Raw genomic sequence first — 24795 nt, 5'->3', positions numbered from 1 at the left:
GCTGGTCCAGCATTTATTGAAAACCTGGAACTTTTCCCTAAGAAGGGAATGTTACCTCTACCAAAGAAACATCAAAGGTTTAGGAAGACAGCTCACCAACACCTTCTCAAGGGCAATCAAGACACAGATAATAGATGAAGCATTAGCCAGCAATGACGTTCATCTTGCTTGTTATCTGCATAGAGTCTTTTTATGTTCATTAGCTGCTGTTTTAGTTTGTTGGTGGATTTATGGGCTACCATGATGCCAAGAGGTCTGAGTAGTCTGGCAGTCATTTTCGAGATGTCTTTAATGTAGGGGAGAGTAGCTAGGGTTACGTTTTGTCTGCTTGTTTGGTTTTGTTGCTGAGAAATCGGTAGAGTGTGCTCATTGGGTACACGTTCCTTTTCAACATGCTGTACAGGTGATTTTCCTCAGCTTTTAGTAGTTCCTCTGTGCTGCAGTGTGTGGTGACTCATTGAAATACTATTCTCATTTGTGGGTGTTAGGATGCTTGCTCCTATAGTTCAATATTTGGTCTGTATGTGTTGTTTTCCTGTAGACGCTGTTTTGAAGTTTCCCTTTGGCTGTTCGCTCTACTGTGACATCTAGGAATGGCAGTTTGTTGTTGTTTTCCTTCACTTTTGTGAATTTTATGCCAGTAAGGATATTATTGATGTTCTTGAAGGTTTCCTCTAATTTGTTTCATTTAGTGATGACAAAGGTGTCACCCATGTAGTGGACCCAAAGTTTGGGTTGGATGGCTGGCATATTGTTTGTTTGAGTCTCTGCATTACTGCCTCTGCTAAGAACCCTGATATTGGAGATCCCATAGGTATTCCGTTGGTTTGTCTGTAGGTTTTGTTGGTGAAGGTGAAATGGGTGGTAAAGCATAGGATAACTAGCTTGATGATATTGTTCTTGCTGATGAAGTTGGTGATGTCTGGTGTATGTGTCTTTCGGTCTTCTAATAGTGTAGTCAGTGTTTCCTTGGGCAGGTTAATGTTGATAGATATGAACAGGGCTGTTATGTCAAAGGAGACCAGTATTTCATTCTCTTCTTTCTTTGTGTTTTTGATGGTGTTCAGGAATTCTTGGGTGGAGTGAATTCTTGGATTATGGGTCTGAGGGGGGCTCTTGGTTTGTGAATTTGTGAAAAACAACAAACTGCCATTCCTAGATGTCACAGTAGAGTGAACAACGAACTTTAAACCTGTGTCTACAGGAAAACAACACAAACGGACCAAATATTGAACTACTGAAGCAATCATCACAACGTCCACAAACAAAGCTGCATTAGAACATTATTTCAATAAGCCACCACACACTGCAGCACAGAGGAACTATGAAAAGCTGAGGAAAATCACCTATACAGCATATTAAAAAAGAACGGGTACCCAATGAACACAGTCCGCCGATTTCTCAGCAACAAACCCCGAACAAGCAGACAAAACGTGTCCAGAAATCCTAGCCACTCTCCTCTACATCAAAGACACCTCAGAAATGACTGCCAGACTACTCAGATCCCTTGGCATCATGGTAGCCCACAAACCCACCAACACACTAACACAGCAGCTAATGAACATAAAAAACCCTAAACAGACAACAAGCAAGACAAACATCATTTACAAAATACCTTGCAAGAATTGTAACAAACACTACATTGGACAAGCAGGCAGAAAAGTAGCCACCAGGATACATGAACATCACCTAACCACAAAAAGACATGACCCTCTCTCACTAGCATCCTTACATACAGATGAAGAAGGACACCACTTCGACTGGGACAATACATCCATCCTAGGACAAACCAAACAGAGACATGCACGAGGATTCCTAGAAGCATGGCATTCCAACCGGAACTCTATCAACAAACACATTGATTCAGACCCCATCTACCACCCTCTAAGAAAAAGATCAAGAAATGACATCACCAAAACAAGTTATGATGTCACGAACCAAAGGAAACTAAACACATAAATAGCAAGGGGGACATAATACCAGCGCTTTACCGCAGGCTCACTGATGATATTACCGAGCATGGTGATGAAATGTCTGAAAATGAACTTTCTAGCTCAGCAAGCAAACGTACATCCAGAACCTCAACCTTAGCTACAAATCTTCTCAAAACTCACTAAAAAGTAAACTTTACAAATGAGAAAAACAATGAATTTTCAAAGTTGAAAAAAAAATCAAAATTACTTACTGCAACTTCTATGTGGTCTGTTCCTTTGTCATTTTGTTTGTGCAGTACCTCAAAGAAATATTTCTTAAAGGATAACAACCTACAGATAGGAAATGGAAAAGAATGCATGACACTACACCCATAATAAAGACACAAGGAAACAATCAATTACTGTGTATAAATACTCGTACATTATATTTTAGTCCTTTAATGTAATACAGTAATTAATTGCCAATGTCTTTGGAAAATCACAACTTAGGTATTGGAAAAGATCGCAGAACTCAAGTTGAGTAAGCTCCCTTAACTACGTCCATTTTTGATATGTCCCTTTATAATTAAGGAAACCAACAATTTACTCAGTATTCTAAGTGTGAGCCTTTTATACTTGTAGGAAGATTCCAAATTTTATGTCGATTATATTTCAGGGGATTAGAGCATTCCTGGCTAGGCCAGCATTGATTGACCATTCCTAACTGAACCACCTTCTTCAACTGTTGTGGTCCAGATATACCAACCGTGCTGTGAGGGTTTCAGACTTTTGACCCAATGTTAGGGAAGAAATTACAATATAGTTTCAAGTCAGGATTGTCTGCAATTGTTGGTCTCCTCCTTCTAGGTGATATATGCCATCCCCTATTCAATGAAGATTAACATTTCATCTTCCTATTGCCTGTAGTTGCATGCTAACCTTTCATGATCATGGACAATGACAATCAGATCATTCTATTCTACAGCATTCTGCAGTTTCTCTCTGTTCAAATAATATCCTGCTTTTCTGTTCTTCCTGCCAAACTGGACAGAATAGCAAAACATGGCTACTGAAGATGTGAGATTTTCTGCTGGGAAGATGATGATTTTCTGCAGGGAGGCTATTTTTAAGAATACTAAATACATTTTTTTTAATTAAATGGGAACAGGTTGTAAATGCTGGCAGTGAGCCACCTTCCTGAACTGCTGCAGTCCCAGCACCCACAAAAGGAGTTTCAGGATATTGTCCCAGTGTCAGGGAAGGAGCAGTGGTCAGGTTCCAAGCCAGGATTGGTGTGAGCATGAACGGGGCTTACAGGTGGCAGTGTTCCTATATAAATACTGTTCTTCTCTTTCTAGCGAGGCAAGATTGCAGGTTTGGGGGAAGGTGTTGTCGAAGAGCCTTGGTAAGTTACTGCAGTACATCCTGTAGATGATGCATAGCACTGACTGTGTGCTTCATGGTGAAGGAAGTGAATGTTGGAAGGTGGTGAATGTGTCTGTACTCCCTCTTTATATATCTTTCTTAGTCTACTTTTACGTTTTTCTTCTGTTTGGAAGATATTCTCATGTGTGGTGACTGAGAGAAGGAACTGCTGATAGTAGAAGGTGAATTTTGAATGACTGGAGAGACCTAACCGGGATGAAGGTGAGGTTTTAGTGATGATTAGTGGCATTGCAGTAATACAGGGTGGTTGCAGAAAGTCACATGAAGAGAATGGACTCATATTAAAATAAAACAAACAACTACAGATGCTGAAGATCTGAAACAAAAACTGAAATAGCTGGAGAAACTCAGCAAGGCTGGCAGCATTTGAGGACAGAAATCAGAGTCAATATCTTCAGTCCCTTCTTCAGAACTGTGTCTAGAATATCTAGGATAAGGTGTTATGTATGCTGAAGACAGGGGTGGAAGGGGTCAGGGATAGAAGGATTGAGAATAAAGTTGGAAATGAAGCCCAGAGAAAGAGAAAACGATAGTTAGGCAGTGAAAGGGATAGTAGATAGTAAGCCTGGGAGAAAGAAAAGCTGATAATGGGAACCATCAGTAGATGATAGTGGGTTGGCTGTGCTGAAAGCAGCCCATGTCTTGACTGGGTGTGAGATGTTTGTGGAAGGGGGCTGGTACATGATATAGAAGAAGATGTTCAATTTTGAAGAAGGGTCACTGGACTCAAAATATTGACTCTGCTTTCTCTCCACTGTTGTTGCCAGATCTGTTGAGTTTTTCCAGCTATTGCAGTCTTTATTTTGGACTCATTCTTTGATCTGCAGTGCCAGAGTAGCAGACCATCCTTTTCCTCCTGGGAGCAGAAAACAGCCTCAAAAACATGACAACACAGACAAGGAGTGTAGGTACAAACACATTCTCTAGCAATGAACATAAAAACAGAAATATGTTTATATGCACAGACACTGGCTTACTCTGTACATCAGCATTTGTGCTAATTTTAGTTACATCACTTCATATAAACGTACCATTTTGACAGTTCATTTATCATGCATTACCTAATTCTTAAGAGCTAAGGTTGTGCTGCCTCACAGAATTACAGAGTAATGAAAATAGCAGACAGATACTGCCATTAGATTAACTTAGCACATAATTACATTTGCCATTGATTACTGCTAAAATCTTGTACAGAATCCATTTGAAAGCAACCTTAAGTGCTTTTAGACGCTGTAGTAAAACTATTTATTGGAGAAACTCGTGATTTTCTTAAGTGAAACCAAATTCTTTTCTCTCTGTATAATAACTAATCAGAAAAAAGTGCTATTTGCCTACTAGCTACAAATTGCACTTAAGCAACTTTAAACACTTAGCCGCTACCTAATCAGGTTACATAATACAATTTCAAAACTGGAAGGATGTTGCTCTTAATCCTAAAAAGATGCTGTAAAATTGGAATAAAAGCTAACAAATGCAGAAAGCACTTAACAGGTCAGTCAGAATGGACAGATATGTTAATTTTCCAGTAGCAGATCCTTTGTCAATCATCACCTAGAGACAGAATTGTATTAATTGGTGATCACTCCTTCTGTCAAGCATACTTTAAGCTTGACCATTTTACATGGTCCATTTTCTTCATTCCCCTCACCATTTGTGCCTTGCATAATCATGGTTTTGTGATCTAAATTCCAAACCATCCCTAGAAGTCCCAGCTAAGATCATTGTTGGAGCCTCCACCTGTATCTTTTACTTAACAATATTCCTGTTAACAACAGATGTTAGTGTGTTTACTTATATGGACCAATAACATTAAAGTTGATCTGATTTACACCAAGTTGTTCTTGATGACTTACACCAAAGACTCAATTCCCTGTGACATGCAAATGGTTCCGAAATGTTTATTGGATGCATCGATAGCCACCATTGATAGACTGAAAAAATTCTGACTGTTGTCCTCAAGAGTTAGTGCTTGTTGCAGAAATCTGCACAGTTGATCCCAAAATATACTGAGTCAGAGCGAAGTCAAAATTTATGCTCTTATTTAGTTGTGATAAGTCAAATGAACAATTTCAGTGTTGTAACATCCTGTAATCTCAGTGGCAGAATATTTATAAAGCCTGTATGCTGATATTTGGTAGCTAATAAGAATAATTATTAAAATGCTTAGAGTAACAGATACTGCTATAGACAAGTATAAATGCCACTCTAATTCAGTGCAGTGGAGATTGCCAGGGATCAGGCAGAAGTGGGTACTGCAGATGCTAGAGATTAGAATCAAGATTAGAGTGGTGCTGGAAAAGCACAGCAGGTCAGGCAGCATCCGAGGAGCAGCCCCTGATGAAGGGCTTTTGCCCATAACATCGATTTTTCCTGCTCCTCTGATGCTGCCTGACCTGCTGTACTTTTCCAGGACCACTCTAATCTTGATTGCAAGGGATCAGTTTATCAAATTACTACACTCTATTATCTAGTTATTAGAAGGTTGCTACCACATCCACACAGAGGCAAAAACATCATTACCAAAGGTTTGGGAGATGATGGTGTATTATCATTAGAATAGTAATTCAGGCTGAATTTTTGAGAACATGGATTCAAATCCCACTACAGCAGCTGGCATAATTTACATACAATTAACAAAATTTCAAGACCATCACAGTAATGGTGACCACGAAACTAGCAACTGTTACAAAATCCTATTTGGGTCACTAGTGTCTTTTAGGGAAGGAAATCTGACATTATCCAGTCTTGCCTACACCTGACTCCAGATCCATAGCAATGTGGTTGACTCTTAACTGCCCTCTGAAATAGCCTAGACAGCCAATCAGCATTTCCTCTAACTTTCTTACCAGCTGCACAGATCTCCGCGTGTGGCAGGGACATCCGGAACTGGAAGCCAGTGCCAGATTGGTATGCCAACACTGATCACCATGTACAGTACATCAAAGCAACTGCACGTGTGTGCAGCCATGTACCTTCAAGGGAACAGTGTAGCCAATCTGTAGAAGAGCAATTAGAAATGGACAATGATCCCCACATCCCATGAATAAATAAGCAAAAACTCTAAAGATGGCTCAAGTTAATAGGACCAATTATGGCAAAACCTGTTAAGAAAACTGAAGCAGGTCAGGCTTCTGCACTGGAGTATCTGGGAATCGTCTTTCAAATATAGTTTTTTTCCAATTTTGCACATTTTCATAACAGACACCTCTTATTGTTCAAAACTCTAGAGAATGCAGTTTATCCAATCTCTTTTCATAGGATGGACATGCCATCCTGAAATAAGTCTGCTGAACCTTTGTTGAACTCCTTCTACGGCTATAATATCTTTCCTGAGCTAAGGAGGCCAAAATGTCACACAGTACTCCAGTTGTAGTCTAACCAAGTTCTTATTCAAAGAATTTATTCAAAGTAAGACTTCACCAGGCCTGTACTCAAATGCTCTTTTGATAAAGGCCAACATGCCATTAGCCTCCCTAACAGCTTGCTGAATCTGCGTATTACCTTCAGTGACATATTGACAAGGACATCTAGGTCGTTTTGCACACCTACACTTTCTAATTTCTTACCATTTACGAAATATTCTTAGATCTTCCTACCAAAGTGAATAACCTCAGATTTTTCTACTTTACATTCCATCTGCCATGTTCTTGCCCAGATATGAAGCATGCCCAAATCTTCCTGAAATCACCATGCTTCTTCCTCACAACATATTGTAGATGTTGGAATTTGAATTCAATAAATATCCGGTATCAAGAATCTAATGATGACCATGAATCCATTGTCAATTGTCAGAAAAACCCATCTAGTTCACTAATCTCCTTTAGGGAAGGAAACTGCCATACTTACCTGATCTGGTCTACAGATCTACAGCAATGTGGTTCACTCTTAACTGCCCCCTAGGCAATTAGGGATGGGCAGTAAAGGCCCGTGAATGAATTTTTAAAACTCCAAAGCCCCTGATTTCACGCTAACCATGCCATTCTGTCCAAACCCATTGTTCCTTTTAGCTCCAATATCAACTGTGTGCCTACTCATGGGAAGCTATATCCACCTACCTGCCATTTGCTTGCCATTTTTAAAGCCAATTCATCATTATCTCCCAGACCTCAGGACAAATGCTAAGGTGAAATAAAGTACTAAATCTCCTTATTTTTAAAAATAGCCAATTCATAAAAACCCATGCACTACTTTTACAATAATTCAAGCACTAATCCCTTATAAAACCGTGCATTTAATTAAAGTTCTTAGTTCCTTATTAAAATGAAGGCACTCATAGCATCATTTCAAAGTTCCCATAACCATTTGGAGCTGTCAATCAAACTGAACTATAGACAACTGCTAGGTTGTGAAATCAGCCATGCAATACAAATGCTATATTGATAGTCTGCAGGCTTCGGGCAACAGACAAACTGAAACAGTAAACACTTTCTTTTGAACTACAGAATGATTCCATAATGAAAAGAGGACCTGGAGATGAAAATGCCTTGACAGTTTCAAGGAGATTCTAATAAACTTTTATGTACATGCATGTCTCCTTAAGATTCCCAAAGGACAGTTGATCTATCCCAAAGGTAAAATGGCCTATTGTGAAGATGTCTCTGGGCAAATCCAAAATGGTTCTCCAAATAATCCTTTCAGCTTTAGACATTCTCCTGAAAGGTGTAAAGCCCTCAAGTTAGATTTTAAAGAACCCACTCGAGCTATTTAGGTCTGTTTTGAAGGCAACTACATTTGTACCTGCCATCAGTTTCTGGATATGTAAGCTGCACATATTCCATCCCCCACCCCAAGAGTGGTGGCCGCTGAATTTTGTGACAGAACTACCAGAATCTGGGGCCCTGTACCATTTACAGTACACTGGAGACCCTTTCTGTCATCACTACAGTTCAGGCTTCTGTGTACTCTCACTCATACTGAACTATTGTAACTGGGGCTCTCAGGCTTAGAATACTTCTGAAAATTGACTTCATTAAGAATAATATATTTTCATTCAAGGGTCAGAAACAAATTTCATTCACTTTTATTCAGCATCAATTCCAACAATCTTTACATATCATTCTAATGGTAGCCTTTCTAGGGACAAGCAATAAATGCTGGCCCAGCCAGCAATGGAACATCCCACTAGTGAATAAAAAAGTCTTCCACAGCTTATAAAATGATAATAATATAAAATAACCTGTACTAGCAAAGGTCAATCAACCATACAACCTTAGAGTCATAGAGATGTACAGCATGGAAACAGACTCTTCGGTCCAACCATGCCGACCAGATATCCCAACTCAATCTAGTCCCACCTGCCAGCACCTGGCCCATATCCCTCCAAACCCTTCCTATTCATTTACCCGTCCAAATGTCTTTTAAATGTTGCAATTGTACAAGCCTCCATCACTTCCTCTGGCAGCTCATTCCATACACGCACCACCCTCTTGGTGAAAGAGTTACCCTTTAGGTTTCTTTTATAACTTCCCCCTCTCATCCCAAACCTATGCCCTCTAGTTCTGGATTCCCCCACCCCAAAGAAAGGACTTTGTCTATTTATCCTATTCATGCCCCTCATGATTTTGTAAACCTCTTGAATGAGTTCTTTTCTTCAGTATTTACAAATGAGAGGGACCGTATTGTTGAAAAGGAGAGTGTGAAACGGACTGGTAAGCTAGAAGAGATACTTGTTAGGAAGGAAGATGTGTTGTGCATTTTGAACAACTTGAGGCTAGACAAGTCCCCCGGGCCTGACAGGATATATCCTAGGATTATGTGGGAAGCAAGAGAGGAAATTGCAGAGCCGTTGGCAATGATCTTTTCGTCTTCACTGTCAACGGGGGTGATACCAGGGGACTAGAGAGTGGCGAATGTTGTGCACCTGTTCAAAAAAGGGAATAGGGATAACCCCAGAAATTACAGGCCAGTTAGTTTTACTTCAGTGGTAGGCAAAGTAATGGAAAGGGTACTGAGGGATAGGATTTATGAGTATCTGGAAAGACAGTGCTTGATTAGGGACAGCCAGCACGGATTTGTGAAGGGTAGGTCTTGCCTTACAAGTCTTATTGAATTCTTTGAGGAGGTGACCAAGTATGTGGATAAGGGTAGAGCAGTGGATGTAGTGTACATGGACTTTAGTAAGGCATTTGATAAGGTGCCCCATGGTAGGTTTATGCGGAAAGTCAGGAGGCATGGGATAGAGGGAAATTTAGCCAGTTGGATAGAAAACTGGCTAACCGGTCGAAGTCAGAGAGTGGTGGTAGATGATAAATATTCAGCCTGGAGCCCAGTTACAAGTGGAGTTCCGCAGGGATCAGTTCTGGGTCCTCTGCTGTTTGTAATTTTTATTAATGACTTAGATGAGGGAGTCGAAGGGGGGGTCAGTAAATTTGCAGATGATACAAAGATTGGTGGAGTTGTGGATAGTGAGGAAGGCTGTTGTTGGCTGCAGAGCTGGGCTGAGGAGTGGCAGATAGAGTTCAACCCTGTCAAGTGAGGTTGTCCATTTTGGAAGGACAAATAAGAATGCGGAATACAGGGTTAACGGTAGGGTTCTTAGTAAGGTGGAGGAACAGAGGGTTCTTGGGGTCTATGTGCATAGCTCTTTGAAAGTTGCCACTCAGGTGGAGAGAGCTTGTAAGAAGGCCTATGGTGTATTAGCGTTCATTAGCAGAGGGATTGAATTCAAGAGTCATGAAGTGATGTTAAATTTAAGGTGAAGGGTGGAAGGTATAGGGGGGATGTCAGGGGTAGGTTTTTTACCCAGAGAGTGGTGGGGGCATGGAATGCGCTGCCTGTGGGAGTGGCAGAGTCAGAATCATTGGCGACCTTTAAGTGGCAATTGGATAGGTACATGAATGGGTGCTTAAGCTAAGACAAATGTTCGGCACAACATCGTGGGCCGAAGGGCATGTTCTGTGTTATATTGTTCTATGTTCTAAGGTCACCCCTCAGCCTCCGATGCTCCAGGGAAAACAGCCCCAGCCTATTCAACCTCTCCCTTTGGCTCAAATCCTCCAACCCTGGCAACATCCTTGTAAATCTTTTCTGAACCTTTTCAAGTTTCACAACATCTTTCCGATAGGAAGGAGACCAGAATTGCATGCAATATTCCAACAATGTCCTAACCAATGTCCTGTACAGCCACAACATGACCTCCCAACTCCTGTACACAATATTCTGACCAGTCAAGGAAAGCATATCAAATGCCTTCTTCACTATCATATCTACCTGCGACTTTACTTTCAAGGAGCTATGAACCTGCACTCTAAGGTCTCTTTGTTCAGCAACACTACCTAGGACCTTATCATTATGCGTATAAGTCCTGTTAAGATTTGTTTTCCCAAAATGCAGCATCTCACACTTATCTAAATTCAACTCCATCTAACACTTCTGAGCCCGTTGGCCAATCAGATCAAGATCCTGTTTTAATCTGAGGTAACCTTCTTCACTGTCCACTACACCTCCAATTTTGGTGTCATCTGCAAACTTACTAACTATACCTCTTAACCTTCATGATCATAAAAAGCAATTGCAGTCTGTGAAAGGACAACAGCCCTGGGCAGCATCTGCGAAAGTAGTTCACTATCATGTTTTCAAAGATAACTTTTCTTATACAGAAACCATAGGAGAGAAATTGTTCAGCCATTTGAATTACATATACCTACTGTGTGGGCTTGGAGACTTGACTTTGAAACTTTCCAAATTCTCCAGGGGCTGTCCATTCCTTACCAGTCTATGTTAAAAAAAAAGAGAAAGTTATCTTGCTTGCAGGTATATTGCTTCAATGTAAATGGGATACTAGTGTATGCAATTTTTGTTTCATTAAAAATAAAATCTCATAGAACATAACTACTCAGTACAGGTCCTTCGGCCCTCGATGTTGCGCCGACCTGTCGTACCAATCTGAAGCCCATTTAACCTACACTATTCCATGTACGTCCATATGCTTGTCCAATGACGACTTAAATGTACTTAAAGTTGGCGAATCTACTACCATTATAGGCACAGCATTCATTACCCTTACTACTCTCTGAGCAAAGAAACTACCTCTGACATCTGTCCCAAATCTATCACCCCTCAATTTAAAGTGATGCCCCCTCGTACTTGCCATCACCATACTTGGAAAAAGGCTCTCCCTGTCCACCCTATCTAACCCTCTGATTATCTTATGTGTCTCTATTAAGTCACCTCTCAACCTTCTTCTCTCTAACGAAAACAGCCTCAAGTCCCCTCAGCCTTTCCTCGTAAGACCTTCCCTCCATACCAGGCAACATCCTAGTAAATCTCCTTTGCATGCTTTCCAAAGCTTCCACATCCTTCTTATAATGCGGTGACCAGAACTGTACACAATACTCCAAGTGCAGCCGCACCAGAATTTTGTACATCTGCAGCATAACCTCATGGTTCCGGAACTCGATCTATCTATTAATAAAAGCTAAAACACTGTATGCCTTCTTAACAACCCTGTCAACCTGGATGGCAACTTTTAAGGATCTGTGTACATGGACACCGAGATCTCTCTGCCCATCTACACCACCAAGAATCTTACCATTAGTCCAGTACTTTGCATTCCGGTTACTCTTCACATAAAAGATAATAAAGACTGTCAGAATTTCTTGAATTTCAATCATGAACTGCACAGTTTGGATAATTTAGGTGCATATGGGAGGTCAAATCAACTTATAACTCCCAGTTTGCTGATGGGAGGATCTCATTAGATCTTCCTGGTTGTATTTAACAAAGAATACTTTGCTTCCAATATCGGTTTTAGCAGTGAATTTATCAGATGTTGCCCAACTCCTTTGCTTTCCCTTCCAGCTCTAATATTGGGCTAAAAAATAAAGTTACAACATACAACTGTTGTCTTCATTTACTGTGAATAAATGTTAGATACTGCCCAGAATAACAGTTCTTTTTCGTCATCTCTCATCCTTCTGCTCAGATCTTCCATGAACTCTTAGCACCACTTGTGACTCCCACAATGCAAGATGGATATCAATACATCCGATTCACCACCAATAAAGTAATAGAGAAGGTTAATGAACTGGAAGTTTACTATCTGGATTTTAAGATATACTTGACAAAGTACCGTACAAAGGGTCATGTAATGAAATGAAGAGATATGTAATTGGAGGGTCAGCATTAACTTGGATTAAAAAAAAACTAAGGGCAGATCAGATCAAGCATGAGCATTATTTTCACTGCATAAAGGTAGACAATGGTGTTCCTAATGTCGTTGTTGTGGTTAGTTTGCACTAATGTGTGTGTGAGTGAAAGAAGTCCATATTTTCCCTCTGTGCTGGCATTTGTGTTTTATAAGAAACATGATTTCTTTTGCAAATGAATTATTCTGTAATTATTTTACTACATTGTAGTTTTCTCACAATGTTTTTATCACAGTGAACACACTAACATCATTTTGTGAAAAACAAAGTGTTTATCATCTCCAGTGCTGTTCACAGAATAAACCATGTTGTGATGCTGCTCTCTGATATTATTTTATCAACACATCCCCAGGATTTCTGGCTGTAAAATGCACAGACCATTAAGGAACCAATATGACTAAAATGATACAGCTCAATTTCTTTCTGCAGGTAGGGTGAAACAAATGTTTAATGTGGGCAGGCTTTGGAAAACAGTGATACTGTACCTTTCCAACTTTCGCCAGAAGTGTGAGATTTGAAGGACTCTCATCTGTACTCAGCCAGAATTCGGAATTATCATCAGAGGCCACTGCAAACTGGAATGCACCTAAAGATAGCAAGATAGTTAATTACTTTTCTGGAAACACCAACTGACCCTAGATTGGTTCCCCACCAATCTTAAAAACTTTTGGGCAGAATCAATTTCAGCACATTGACCTCTGAAAGTTACAGGACAGACCAAGAGAGCAGTTAATAAAACATAAATGATCCAAGGCTTTATAAGATGGTGCATAGATTACAAAAATAAAGAAGGTATGATAAACATTTGTGCCACACAAGTACCTGGCAACAACTGTCTCCAACAACAGAGAATTTTCCCTTAATGTTTAACAGCTTTACCATCACTAAATCCCTTCACTATTGACACTCAGGAGGTTACTACTGACTAGAAACTGAGCTGGACCAGCCATATAAATAATGGAGCTACATGAGAAAATCAGAGGCCAAACTTTCTGTGGTGAGTAATTCACTTCTTTACACCTTAAGGCCCAACCAATGTCTACACAGCAGGAATGTGATAGAGTATTCTGATCTTGCCTGGATGAGTGCGGCTCCAACAATATTTAAGAGGCTGGATGGGCTTGACAAATGAACCATTTGATTGGTACAACATTCATCACCATCAGGCGAAGGTGAGGACTGCAGATGCTGGAGATTAGAGTTGAGAAGGATGAAGGGCTTTTGCCTGAAACGTCAATTCTCCTGCTCTTGGATGCTGTCTGACCTGCTGTGCTTTTCCAGCACTGCACTCTCGACACATTCATCACCATCAGTGTCAGCATACACTCCCTCCACTATCAAGACACAGTGGCAGCTTCTTGGACTTTCTATGAGCTGCACTGCAGTAAGCACCCAAGGATCCTTTGACAGCACTTCCCAAATTCTTTGACCTAGAAGGTCAAGGGCAGCAGATGTATGGAAACGCCCCCTGCCTGTTAATGTGCAGAACTACAGTGAAAAGATAGGGGAGCGGTTCTATGTTATTTGCTCTTGCACTGAGTATGGATATGACAAGGCCACATGGCCTCCATCTCCTGTGCTATAACCATTCTTGGACTCCCTAGCACCTCAGTAAATTAGTCACTATTTATGAATGGGCATTGAACTTGGTAAGTGTTTTTTAGTGAAAACAGAAAATTATTGCAATTAATCAAATTCTATCCTTACCTCACATCCACACAGAGGGCAGAATGTAATTATTACAACTGGACGCATTGGCAGGAGAACTGATAGATGTTCTTGCCTTTGGCCGTCAGGCACTTAAACATGCAGCATTAGCTGCCCTATTGATCAAGGAGCCCCAGCAATGCCAAAGCCACCATTATGACAGCTGCTGGTTAGTCAATGGGAAGATGCTCTACGTGGATGTCAGTGTTCCTGGGAGCAGTGCCAGCTTCTGATAATGCCCTGATCAGAGACCTAAGATCAACAGGGGCCCCCATGTCTTCGGTGTTTGTGGGCAGGTTGAAGGTTGCAGGATGGGAATCATGGGTCAAGAGAGGTAGTTGGCAGCAAGGACAGTGAGACAGTGTCGCGTACCACCACCCATAGCCACCTACCCCATCCTTCACCTGCTTCTCAGTGCTGGACTCCTTGATCAATTCTGAGTGTCATTGTGTGATATTAAAGAGTTAACTTGCTCTGCTGACCTGCAGGAAACTGGATGCCCCGAGACTAGGGTGGGATGCCTCTGACTTACAGAAATTACATTATCACCTCCTATTATTCAGAGCCATTTACATGCCCATTTCCTTGCCATTTAGAAGCCATTTACATTGTCATCTCCTACTATTTACATTTTCATCTCCTATTCAGAAAACAATAAGAACATTACAGTTGGAAGTTGACTATGCCCCTCTAGTTACAAAAAACAATCTGCAACAGATTTGACCATTAAGGGATGATTTGCATCACCTTGTTTCTGGGGGTGGGGTGGTCACTGCATTCTGTCTTGAGTGGCATGTGACTGGGGGAATGGCTGGGAGTTGTCTTGTGGGCATTACTAACTGTGATGTAAAGATTTTGTATAAAAGAAGGACTGTTTCCTGTGTTTGGAGAGAGCTTTGACACAACTCTGCAAGCCCTCCAGAAAGTTTGTACTGTGTTGTGCTTAATAAAATTCGGTTGCTTGTCCACGGAAGTTGGCATGCTGCAGTTGCATCAAGTGTGTAAGGATCTCAGAAAATAAAGAACTTCACATTTGCTTGAGAGATTTGCCAACCCTTTCACAGGAAGCAATCTCATGGGATGTGTATTTCAAGCTATCCACAAGGTGACCCTCCTACCTTCCATTGGAATACCAATGACAGCAGCTTTTCCTTGGGCATGACCTGTTCATTTATTGGTCTGAAGTATCATCAGTGCAGGTAGGCTGTCTGTGTGCCTTCCTACTCTGGACCAAACTGGGTGGGGTAGGAAGGCACTGGAGTTACGACCCTGAATACCCTTCAAATTAATTGCCCCTCATATCCAAACCTGGCATAATGAGGGGTATTAAATGCTAGCCATAAACATAGACTCACAGCACAAGGTCACTCTCTTGTGGTCAAGCACACCTCCGTTATCCCTCTGACTGATTTTGCAGAGAACAGAGGCCACACTTTCATTTAACAATGAAGCTGAAAATTGCTCAGACATTAATTTCCATCTGCCACCCTGCCCCCATACCAGTTTCATTTGGCTTTTTTTACAAGTTGATAAGATCTTCTGTTGAAGTTGAGATATCCTTTGTGAAGGCCAGAAGAAAACTGGATTGCCCCTGCCTCACACACAATCTTTGTGTGTTGGTGTTGGTTTTGGAAGCAGTTTTCAAAAAAACGCATCTCCTTGTAGGGTCTGTGACCACTTGGAGAATGCTGCCAAGAGATTGGAACATTCAGGAAAAAAGTGGAAAATAATCCTACAGTTTTAAGTGCCACTATTAGATACTGTAAGATAGTGTAGATGAGTTTTCAAAGCAGGGATTCATCAGAGGGCTCTGTTCTGCAAAGATAAGTTAAACACTATCTCTCAATATTGAAACGGATTAGAGTATAATTTTTATTGAAGGAAGTGCCATAATGCATTCAAGAATGTGGAAGAATGTGTTGATAAGCTCTAACCATGTTTGGTACAAGGAATTAAATATACAGACTACTCTGATTGTAAAGTAAATCAGTTCTGGTTGCCCTATTAAATGAAAGAGACGGTTGAGAAAAGATTTTATCAGGATGTTGCTGGAAATCAAGCATTTGAGATATAAAAATAGCCTGGGCCTTTCTTCACTGGAGTGTAGGAGGCTGAAGGGTAACCTTATTGGGGGTTATAAAATCATGAGGGGTATAGATAAGGTAAATGACAAGGATCTTTTCCCCAGGGTGAGGGAGTTCAAAACTAGGGAGCACATGTTTTAAGGTGAGAGGAGAAAGATTTAAAAAGGACATGAGCAGCATCTTTTTTTACATAGAGATTGGTTCGTGGAATGAACTGCCAGAGGATGCAGGTACAATTACAACATTTAAATGACATTTGGATAAGTTCATGAATAGGAAGGGTTTGAAAAGATATGGACCAAATATATTAAAAAGGGTAGTTCAGTTGACATAGTTTACATGGACTTCAGTAAGGCCATTGACAAGGTCCCAAATGGAAAGTTGGTCTAATGGGACGACTTTATTTTGGCAACACAGTCAGCATGGACCGAAGGGTCTGTTTCCATGCTGTATGATATTATGACTCTATATATCTTTCCCAGCTCCTTCCATTCAATTGACTGACATTCTGTTCTTTCAGTTTCAGGCTGTAGGAAATAAAATAATATTACGGCTTGATCGAGATGCAAACTTTACAGGGCTGTTCACACAATGGTTCAAGTGAGTGACTGTCAGCTTTGTGAGACTATAATAACAGAGTACCGAATGCATATTGGGTGAGTGACTGTGATGGATACTTGGAATCAGGGAGGGGAATGAATCATTTGATATGGCATAGTGGTAGAATGGGTAAACCTGAGAGGACAGGGAGATGATAAAGGTAAATAGAGTATGGGGAAAACTGAACAGATATGAAGTGACCTGGCAGATTCATGGGTAATGAAAATGGCATGAGAGCTCTGACAGGGGCTTGACTTGGGTTGAGGCTCTGAGCTGGAATAGGTGTGGCATGGAGATCCGAATTGGCATGGGATGACATGACAGACCTGAGCAGGAATGGAGTGGTGTGGGTTGCTGGGTGAGGTTTAGGGAGCCTTTTGATAATGTTAAGAGCTGGGCTTCTCTGTTGGAGAACTGAAATGGACTTCTGACAGCGTGCCTCCGAATGCATCTTCCAGTCACACTCCAACATCATTCTCAGACTGCACTGCAAATTTGAAATCTGTAAAAGAATATTGAAGTTCCAACCAAAGTCATGCACTGGTCAGGTGTGCAGTTGGAAGTTGCAAAAGTAGACATTTCCCTGAAAAATCTGAGCTCAGATCTCTGATTACACCAAACAGTATGACTGTCATACGAATATTGTGGTCTGTAGTCTCAATATTACAACAAAAAGTGCACAGAGTCCTTCCTGAAGCACATTTTTTTTTTAGTGTAGTTTATTTTTTTTTCTCTCAGGGTTCTTCACTGTTACTTAGTCAAATCCTGGACCTCTGTAGGTTTCCCTATGTTGCATGGACCACAGAAGTTCAAGAAGATAATTCATCACCATTTTCTTCATGACAATTAGGGATAAGCAATAATGCAACAATGCCCACAACCTAGAAACACATTTTATAAACCCTGCTGAGATGGAAGTCAAAGAACTTCTGTCTAAGCCTCTGATTATGCCCACTTTCTGCTAATACTGAGCAAGTATTGTAAAAATAATCCATCTCAACTGCAAATATTTCCTTCCTCTTGCGATAGACAAGTATCTAGTTCTCATTCCTCGGGCAGAGCAGTGACTGCAACTCTTTGTGTAATAAATCATAGACACTAACCTACATTCTATAATTGTGCAATAAAACACCTTGAAGCGCTAACGTAAAATGCCATGTATTTAATCTTCTTTTGCAAAAGGTGATCAGGACCAAGGTTATATTTTTCTAATGTTTGTCTTACTAAATTGAGTTTGTTACTGGAGTGTCATCTTAGATCAATTGACATTTGTGAACTAAACAATTGTATATTCAGACCCTATTTTGAGCATTTAACTTGGGCTAACATTTCAGTGCAGTATTAAGGTGGGGGCTACATTGGAGGAAGTATCATTTTTTGGAAGATATGTTAAATCAAATACAGACTAGTCACTTATTATTTTATTGTTTTTGGAACCACGTTGGTATAAGGTTGCTGCATTTGTCTTTGTAAGAAGAAACCACAAATGGGAACTCCTGGTCATCTGTTGGTTTGAGATCCAATTAGAACATGATAAGGTACTATGTTAGCTCTTCCTTCCTTTAAGCACCTATAGATAGAAAAGAATGAAGCACGTTTTGAGAGGGGAGATATTCTTTTCTGCTGTATCAGGAAGGAAAATGCTTTAATACTTTAATCATTGTCAGCATGAAAGAATCTAGCAAGGAAATTGTATCAATAATGAGAGGATTAATGTCAGTCAATTCATTAACTTCAGTCGCTTCCAAAATATCACTGAGTAGAAAGACCAACATCCAGTGAACTACTGGCACATTTTGTAGATTCAACTGCAAACAAACATATCAAGACTGCTCAAAATTATTTAACATTTGACTGTAGAGATACCAGAGACAGGAGCTCGTACAGATCAGTCAAGGATTAACTGAGGGGATTATTGGCTGTTCCTGAATATATATGGGAGGGCTCACTTTAATCATTTCAGGGATCTTTGGGTTTTTTTGTGTGGCATGGAAGCAGCAGACTGTTAGCAATTTAGTTAAGTGAAGGATTAAAAGAAGCACTTTGTATTGTCTCACTACCTTTCATGCAATGAATTACTTTCCTTTTGAAGTGCAGTGCCTCTTCGTATACAGACAAACACAGCAACGATTCTTTGCCAGCAATGTCTCTCAAAGAACTGCCTGTTTAAGAGATGTCTCTATAAATCAACATGGTCACAAAGGTTATAATGAAGACGCCTGAACAAAACATTTTTGACAATAGTACTCGGCCTTAATTAACTGGAAATAATTTTATGTTAATTGACATTTCCCTTCTATGGTTTGCCATTCTGCACCTTAAATTATATTGCTCGTAATAACAGGGGAAACCATCTGTTTGGGAGCATGAAATCTTCCGTTCTTTCAGCTTAAGAGTTAAAAACAGAGGTTTTAGTATCATGTTGATTTGTCTCACTCTCATTTCAATTCAGTTCAGACTGACAGATTAACCCAATGATTAAAGGATTGCTTAATGGTAAACCACTAAATAAGTTAAACAATTTAAAAGGATTATACTTAGAACATATTCACGAATCATGTACACTTTTGATTTCAATGCAGGCCCAAAAGGATAAAAATAATAAAACTTCATTTAAAGTCAGACATGTGCGTGAGATACTGGAAACTCAAATATTCTTATTAGCACATGTTTATGCATAAAAATAGAAAGATTCCCTTGCCCTTGAAACTGATGTTGTTCATTTTCTCCTCTCCAGTCATGTTATTACCTGAACATATCCTGATCAACCAAATAAGGATACAACGTTAGCTGCAATTTCTCAACAGCATTTCACAAAGCAGGTATATTTGCTGAAAGTCAAGTCCTGCATGGGAGATTCACTAGAGGTTTCTGTGTTTGCTTCTCTCTCACTCCACCTTTCCACAATTGCTCTGGTTCCAAGCAACACTTGCCTTACAGGTTAGAAGATTTCAATACCTACAAGTTAAGAGCTTTGTGTTGTTGTGACACTCAGAATGGACGCACAAAGTTACCGCAAGCAGACTATCTTACAGCAGGGTGTTCTTGCTGCATTGTTAATGTGACAGCTAAGAAGCACAATATTACAGAATCAAAGACTTGTTATGGTGCCCGGATTAAAGGTAGAACAAACTGGTCCGCCTGCTTTCTTTCATTTAAAAGCAATTCACGTCTTGTCCCTTGCAAGTACCACAGCAGTTCACATATAATGTTCAATTAATGCTGAATTCAGGAAATAAGGTTGTTATGACGACGATGATAAGTTGAAAAGTAACAAAGCTAGAAAGAGAAACTGACTCACCATCTGCATAGGGATGGATATAGCCGAATATTCTGAGCCCATAGTTGGTCCAGCTTGGTGCCACCGCCAACTTCTTGACCACAGTCCGTGTCTATAACAATATCATTAAATTCAGTGAGATCAGGAACCAAATCAAACTCATTTTAATTTCTTCCCATTTACAACTGTAGAAGATTAGTCCTCTTTTGGTGTTTACAAGAATGCAATATTAATCAGGTAAAGTGGTCTGTGTGAGTCAGTATTGCCAGCATAGTACTTGTCAAATGACAGCTAGATCTATACTGCACTAAATACTTCCACATTTCTCTATGTACTGAAAGGACAATAACTATGAATTTAATCAATCTTGACTTAATTTCCTCAATTGTCAACCTAGAATTAATACAGGCAAGCAATTCAAGGCAATAAAAAAGTGTTTGCATTTCCAAGGGATTAGTATTTTCCTCACCACCCCAAACAAACACCTATTTAGATGGTTTTGATGTTCAGTTTGTTAATTTTTTTTGGCTTTATTCTTTTTCACCCACACTCTTGGTTACATAGGAAGAGAGGCCACTCAATCAAGTGACTGTCGCAGATTCAGTTCAGATCTTCAAAGGAATAGTGGATCAAACCTGAAGCAAAGAAAACTGCAAAACTACTAGGAAATTGTGGTGGAGATGGAAGAGGAATGTTGTTCTTCCAGAGAGCTGGCAGGGACAAGATGTGCCGAATGGTCATCTTCAGTGCTGTAATTATTCTATCATTCTGCAAAATGGAATTTTCCAATCTTTAGCATGAAAATTGAAATCAGGTATCAGAAATCAAATCTCGTATAATAGGTAATAAATGCCTGGAATATGTGCCAGACCAGACTGTAGAGATGCATACTTTGGAATTGCTTAAAACGTCAGATACAAAACTTTGGTAAGTTTTAGCTATGCTTTGAATGAACAAATAATCTTTTCACCACTATGAATTAACTTTTTTATTGAAATGTTATGCTACTTCATAAAGTTCATACTGTCAAATAAAGAAAGGTTTAGCAGCAAGCTTTGTTGTTTATGTGGCATAATATTCTTTCTAGGATCAAGGGTGGCCTGTTGGCTTAGTAGCTAGCACTGCTCCCTCATAGCACCAGGGTCCTGGGTTTGATTCCACCCTCAAGCAATTTTCTGCATGGATTTTGTATGTTCTTTCTGTGTCTGTATGGGTTTCCACTGGGTCCTCCAGTTTCCTCCCACAGTCCAATGGGCAGGTTAGGTGGATTGATCATATTAAATTGCCTGTAGTGTGCAGGCTTGGTGAATTAGCTGTGGGAAATTCAGGGTTGTAGGGAAAGGGTCTGGGTGGGATGCTCTGTGGAGTAGGCTGGTGTGGACTTGCTTGACCATATGGCCTGTTTCTAGAAACTGCAGGGATTCTATCTCACGGTTCAGAGAATGAATATGCTGGAGTGTATTATAATATGGTGTTGTGAACTATATTTACACACAGAAGGGACTTGACTCGGGCTGCAGTTCCTCAAGCTGACCACACTCTGAATGGAGTGGTCAAAAGGTGGGAGGGCTAACTCCAGACAGGATACCTGCACCCTGATCCCACATCAGAAAAGAATTGCCAGAAATGAATTTAGAGTTGAATCCCAGAAACAGTATAACGGTGATTAAGAACATTGCTTTGACCTGGAGAAGTCGCCCATCATTTATGTTGTTGGGCTGCATTCATCCAAGCAAATGGGAAGTTGTTGGATATTGATATAATCCTTACCTGCATAAAAGCTTTTTTTCTGACAATGTTGCATTGATACAAAATGACTTCAGTATCCTTTGATGTAACATGGTGATTCTGAAAATGTTTCTTATCCTTACAAGTGATTCAAGACCACTGGTTCGAGAGTTAAGACGTTACTGGTATCAACAAAGTGTCAAAAGGGAAGTTGCAGCAAACAACAAATAATTTGAAAGGATTTCAATAATTCCATCTGACTGCAAATACAATATTGCTCCCAACATTTTCATACTTGCTTAGGTACAGTAGATACTCACATGTGGAAAGAGAGGGAAATGAATATTTTTCCTGAGCTGATCAACAGAACCGCCACACCAGTCTTCAAATATGTGCAAATTTGCTTGTCCCATGAACTGCATAAAAGAGACAAATTAAGTGTACTGATTAGTGCAGAGTAGAATGTTCCTATATTCTCATTAACTTGATCTAAGTAGCATACATTCAGGAGAGCCTGAAGGGGCCTGAAAATTGGATAGGCTTGAACAACAATCCTGAGAGAATATCATAGAGTCAAACCGCAACCACTTTTAAAAGAAGGCAAATTGGAAATGAGGCAGTCAATTATAGGGGTTTTGTGGTGACAAAGGAAGAGATGGTCAGAATTTTCAGTTGATAGTTTAAAACCTGCTGTGGTCATTTAGCTGGGGATGTGGAAAGCAAGTTAGCTGAGTAGATCTTTATGAAGTAGTTTTTGACAGCATGTGGTGCAGCTTGTGGATGAGATGTGCTTGGAGGGGGCAGGACCAGTGATTGAGAGAAAGCAAATAAAGTCAGAGCTGCTGGGTTAGAATGGGAAATAATATCTATTACCAGGAACCTAGCCTATGCAATGGTCTTGGGTGGCATGGTGGCTCAGTGGTTAGTACTGCTGCCTCACAGCGGCAGTGACCCACGTTCAATTCCAGCTTTGGGTAACTCGGTGTGGAGTTTGCACATTCTCCCCATATCTGCATGGGTTTCAGCCAGGTGCTCTGGTTTCCTCCTACACTCTAAAGATGTGCAGCTTAGGTAGATTGACCATGCTAGATTGCCTATAGTGTCCAGGGGTATGCAGGCTAAGTGAGTTAGCTATTATAAGGATGGGGTAGGTCTGGGAGGGTTGGTGTGAATTTGATGGGCCTGGTTCCACACTGTAGGGATTCTATGTTTCTTGATTTTTCATATAAAGGTACTCATGAACATCTCTACTGCGCACATTGAGCATCCTGGAAAATCCCCAAAAATATAAGCAGATTTCCAATACCTGTTAGTGAACAAAACATTGCTTATCAATACGCAGAACAAAATAACTTAATGAATTTATACCTATGATCTGTCTTGCAAAGTATTCTTCAACTCAGTGGGGTCATCAGAAAGGAGAAAGTGAAAACTACAGACGCTGGAGTTCAGAGTCAAAAAGTGCATTGCTGGAAAAGCACAGCAGGTCAGGCAGCAGCCGAGGAGCAGGTGAGCTGACATTTCGAGCATAAGCTCTTTGGTAGACGTAAATCTGGATCTTGGGATTTCTTTTTTTCTCATTCTATGGGATGTGGGTGCCGCTGGCTGGCCAGCATTTATTGCCCGTCCCTAGTTGCACTTGAGAAGCTGGTGGTGAGCTGCCTTCTTACATGGCTGCAGTCCACCTGCTGTGGGTTGACCCACAATGCAATGAGGGAGAGAATTCCAGGATTTTGACCCAGCAACGGTGAAGGAACCAAGTCAGGATGGTGAGCAGCTTGGAGGGGAACTTCAAGGTAGTGATGCTCCCATATATTTGCTGCCCTTGTCCTTCCAGATGGAAGCAGTCATAGGTTTGGAAGGTGCTGTGTGAGGATCTTTGGTGAATTTTTAGATAGTACACACTGCTGCTACTGAGTGCCAGTGGTGCAGCCAGTTCAATGTCATTCATGTGGCCTGATTTGTCCTGAATGGTATCAAGCCACTTGCGTGTTGTTGGGGCTGCACCCATCCAGGCAAATAGGCAGTATTCCATCACACTCCTGACTTGCTGTTTGTAGATGGTGGACAGGCTTTTAAGAGTCATAAGGAGAGTTATTCGCTGCAGTATTCCTAGCCTCTGACCTGCTCTTGTAGCCACTGTGTTTATGTGGTGAATCCATTTGCGTTTCTGATCAATATAACTCTAAAGATGTTGATATTGGGGGATTCAGTGATGGTAACACCATTGAATGTCAAGGGGCAGTGGTTAGTTTGTCTCTTATTGGTGATGGTCATAGCCTGATATTTTCATGGTGCGAATGTTATGTGTTACTTGTCAGTGCAAGCCTGGATATTGCCCAGATCTTGTTGCATTTGGACACAGACTGCTTCAGCATCTGAGAAGTCAAGAATGTTCCTGAACATTATGCAATCATCCGCAAACACCCCTACTTCTGACCTTATGATGGACGGAAGGTCATTGATGAAGCAGCTAAAGATGGTTGGGCCTAGGACACTATCCTGAGCAATTCCTACAGAGATGTCCTGGAGCTGAGATGACTAACCTCCAACAACCACAACCATCTTCCTATGTGTCAGGTATAACACTAACCAGATAGAGTCATAGAGATGTACAGCATGGAAACAGACCCTTCGGTCCAACCCGTCCATGCCAACCAGATATCCCAACCCAATCTAGTCCCACCTGCCAGCACTTGGCCCATATCTCTCCAAACCCTTCCTATTCATATATCCATCCAAATGCCTCTTAAATGCTGCAATTGTACCAGCCTCCACCACTTCCTCTGGCAGCTCATTCCATACACGTACCACCCTCTGTGTGAAAAAGTTGCCCCGTAGGTCTCTTTTATATCTTTCCCCTCTCATCCTAAACCTATGCCCTCTAGTTC

The 24795-nt window shown here is 40.7% G+C and overlaps 1 protein-coding gene across 1 annotated transcript in view; it reads right to left on the bottom strand.

Moving 5' to 3' along the window:
• LOC122559428 (beta-1,4-N-acetylgalactosaminyltransferase 3-like) overlaps positions 1-24795 on the bottom strand; it is a 211485-nt gene that overhangs the window by 65139 nt on the left and 121551 nt on the right. The window contains exons 4-8 of the mRNA XM_043708875.1: positions 22225-22320; positions 20198-20288; positions 12991-13091; positions 11006-11073; positions 2186-2264 (exon numbers count right to left, since the gene is read on the bottom strand). Of these exons, the coding sequence (XP_043564810.1) occupies positions 2186-2264; positions 11006-11073; positions 12991-13091; positions 20198-20288; positions 22225-22320 (435 nt within the window). The remainder of the gene's footprint in view (positions 1-2185; positions 2265-11005; positions 11074-12990; positions 13092-20197; positions 20289-22224; positions 22321-24795) is intronic.

This window comes from Chiloscyllium plagiosum, chromosome 19 (assembly GCF_004010195.1).
Source record: "Chiloscyllium plagiosum isolate BGI_BamShark_2017 chromosome 19, ASM401019v2, whole genome shotgun sequence".
Taxonomy (NCBI): domain Eukaryota; kingdom Metazoa; phylum Chordata; class Chondrichthyes; order Orectolobiformes; family Hemiscylliidae; genus Chiloscyllium; species Chiloscyllium plagiosum.
Note: the sequence above shows the minus strand (reverse complement) of the source record. Positions and strands in the feature narration are given on the sequence as shown.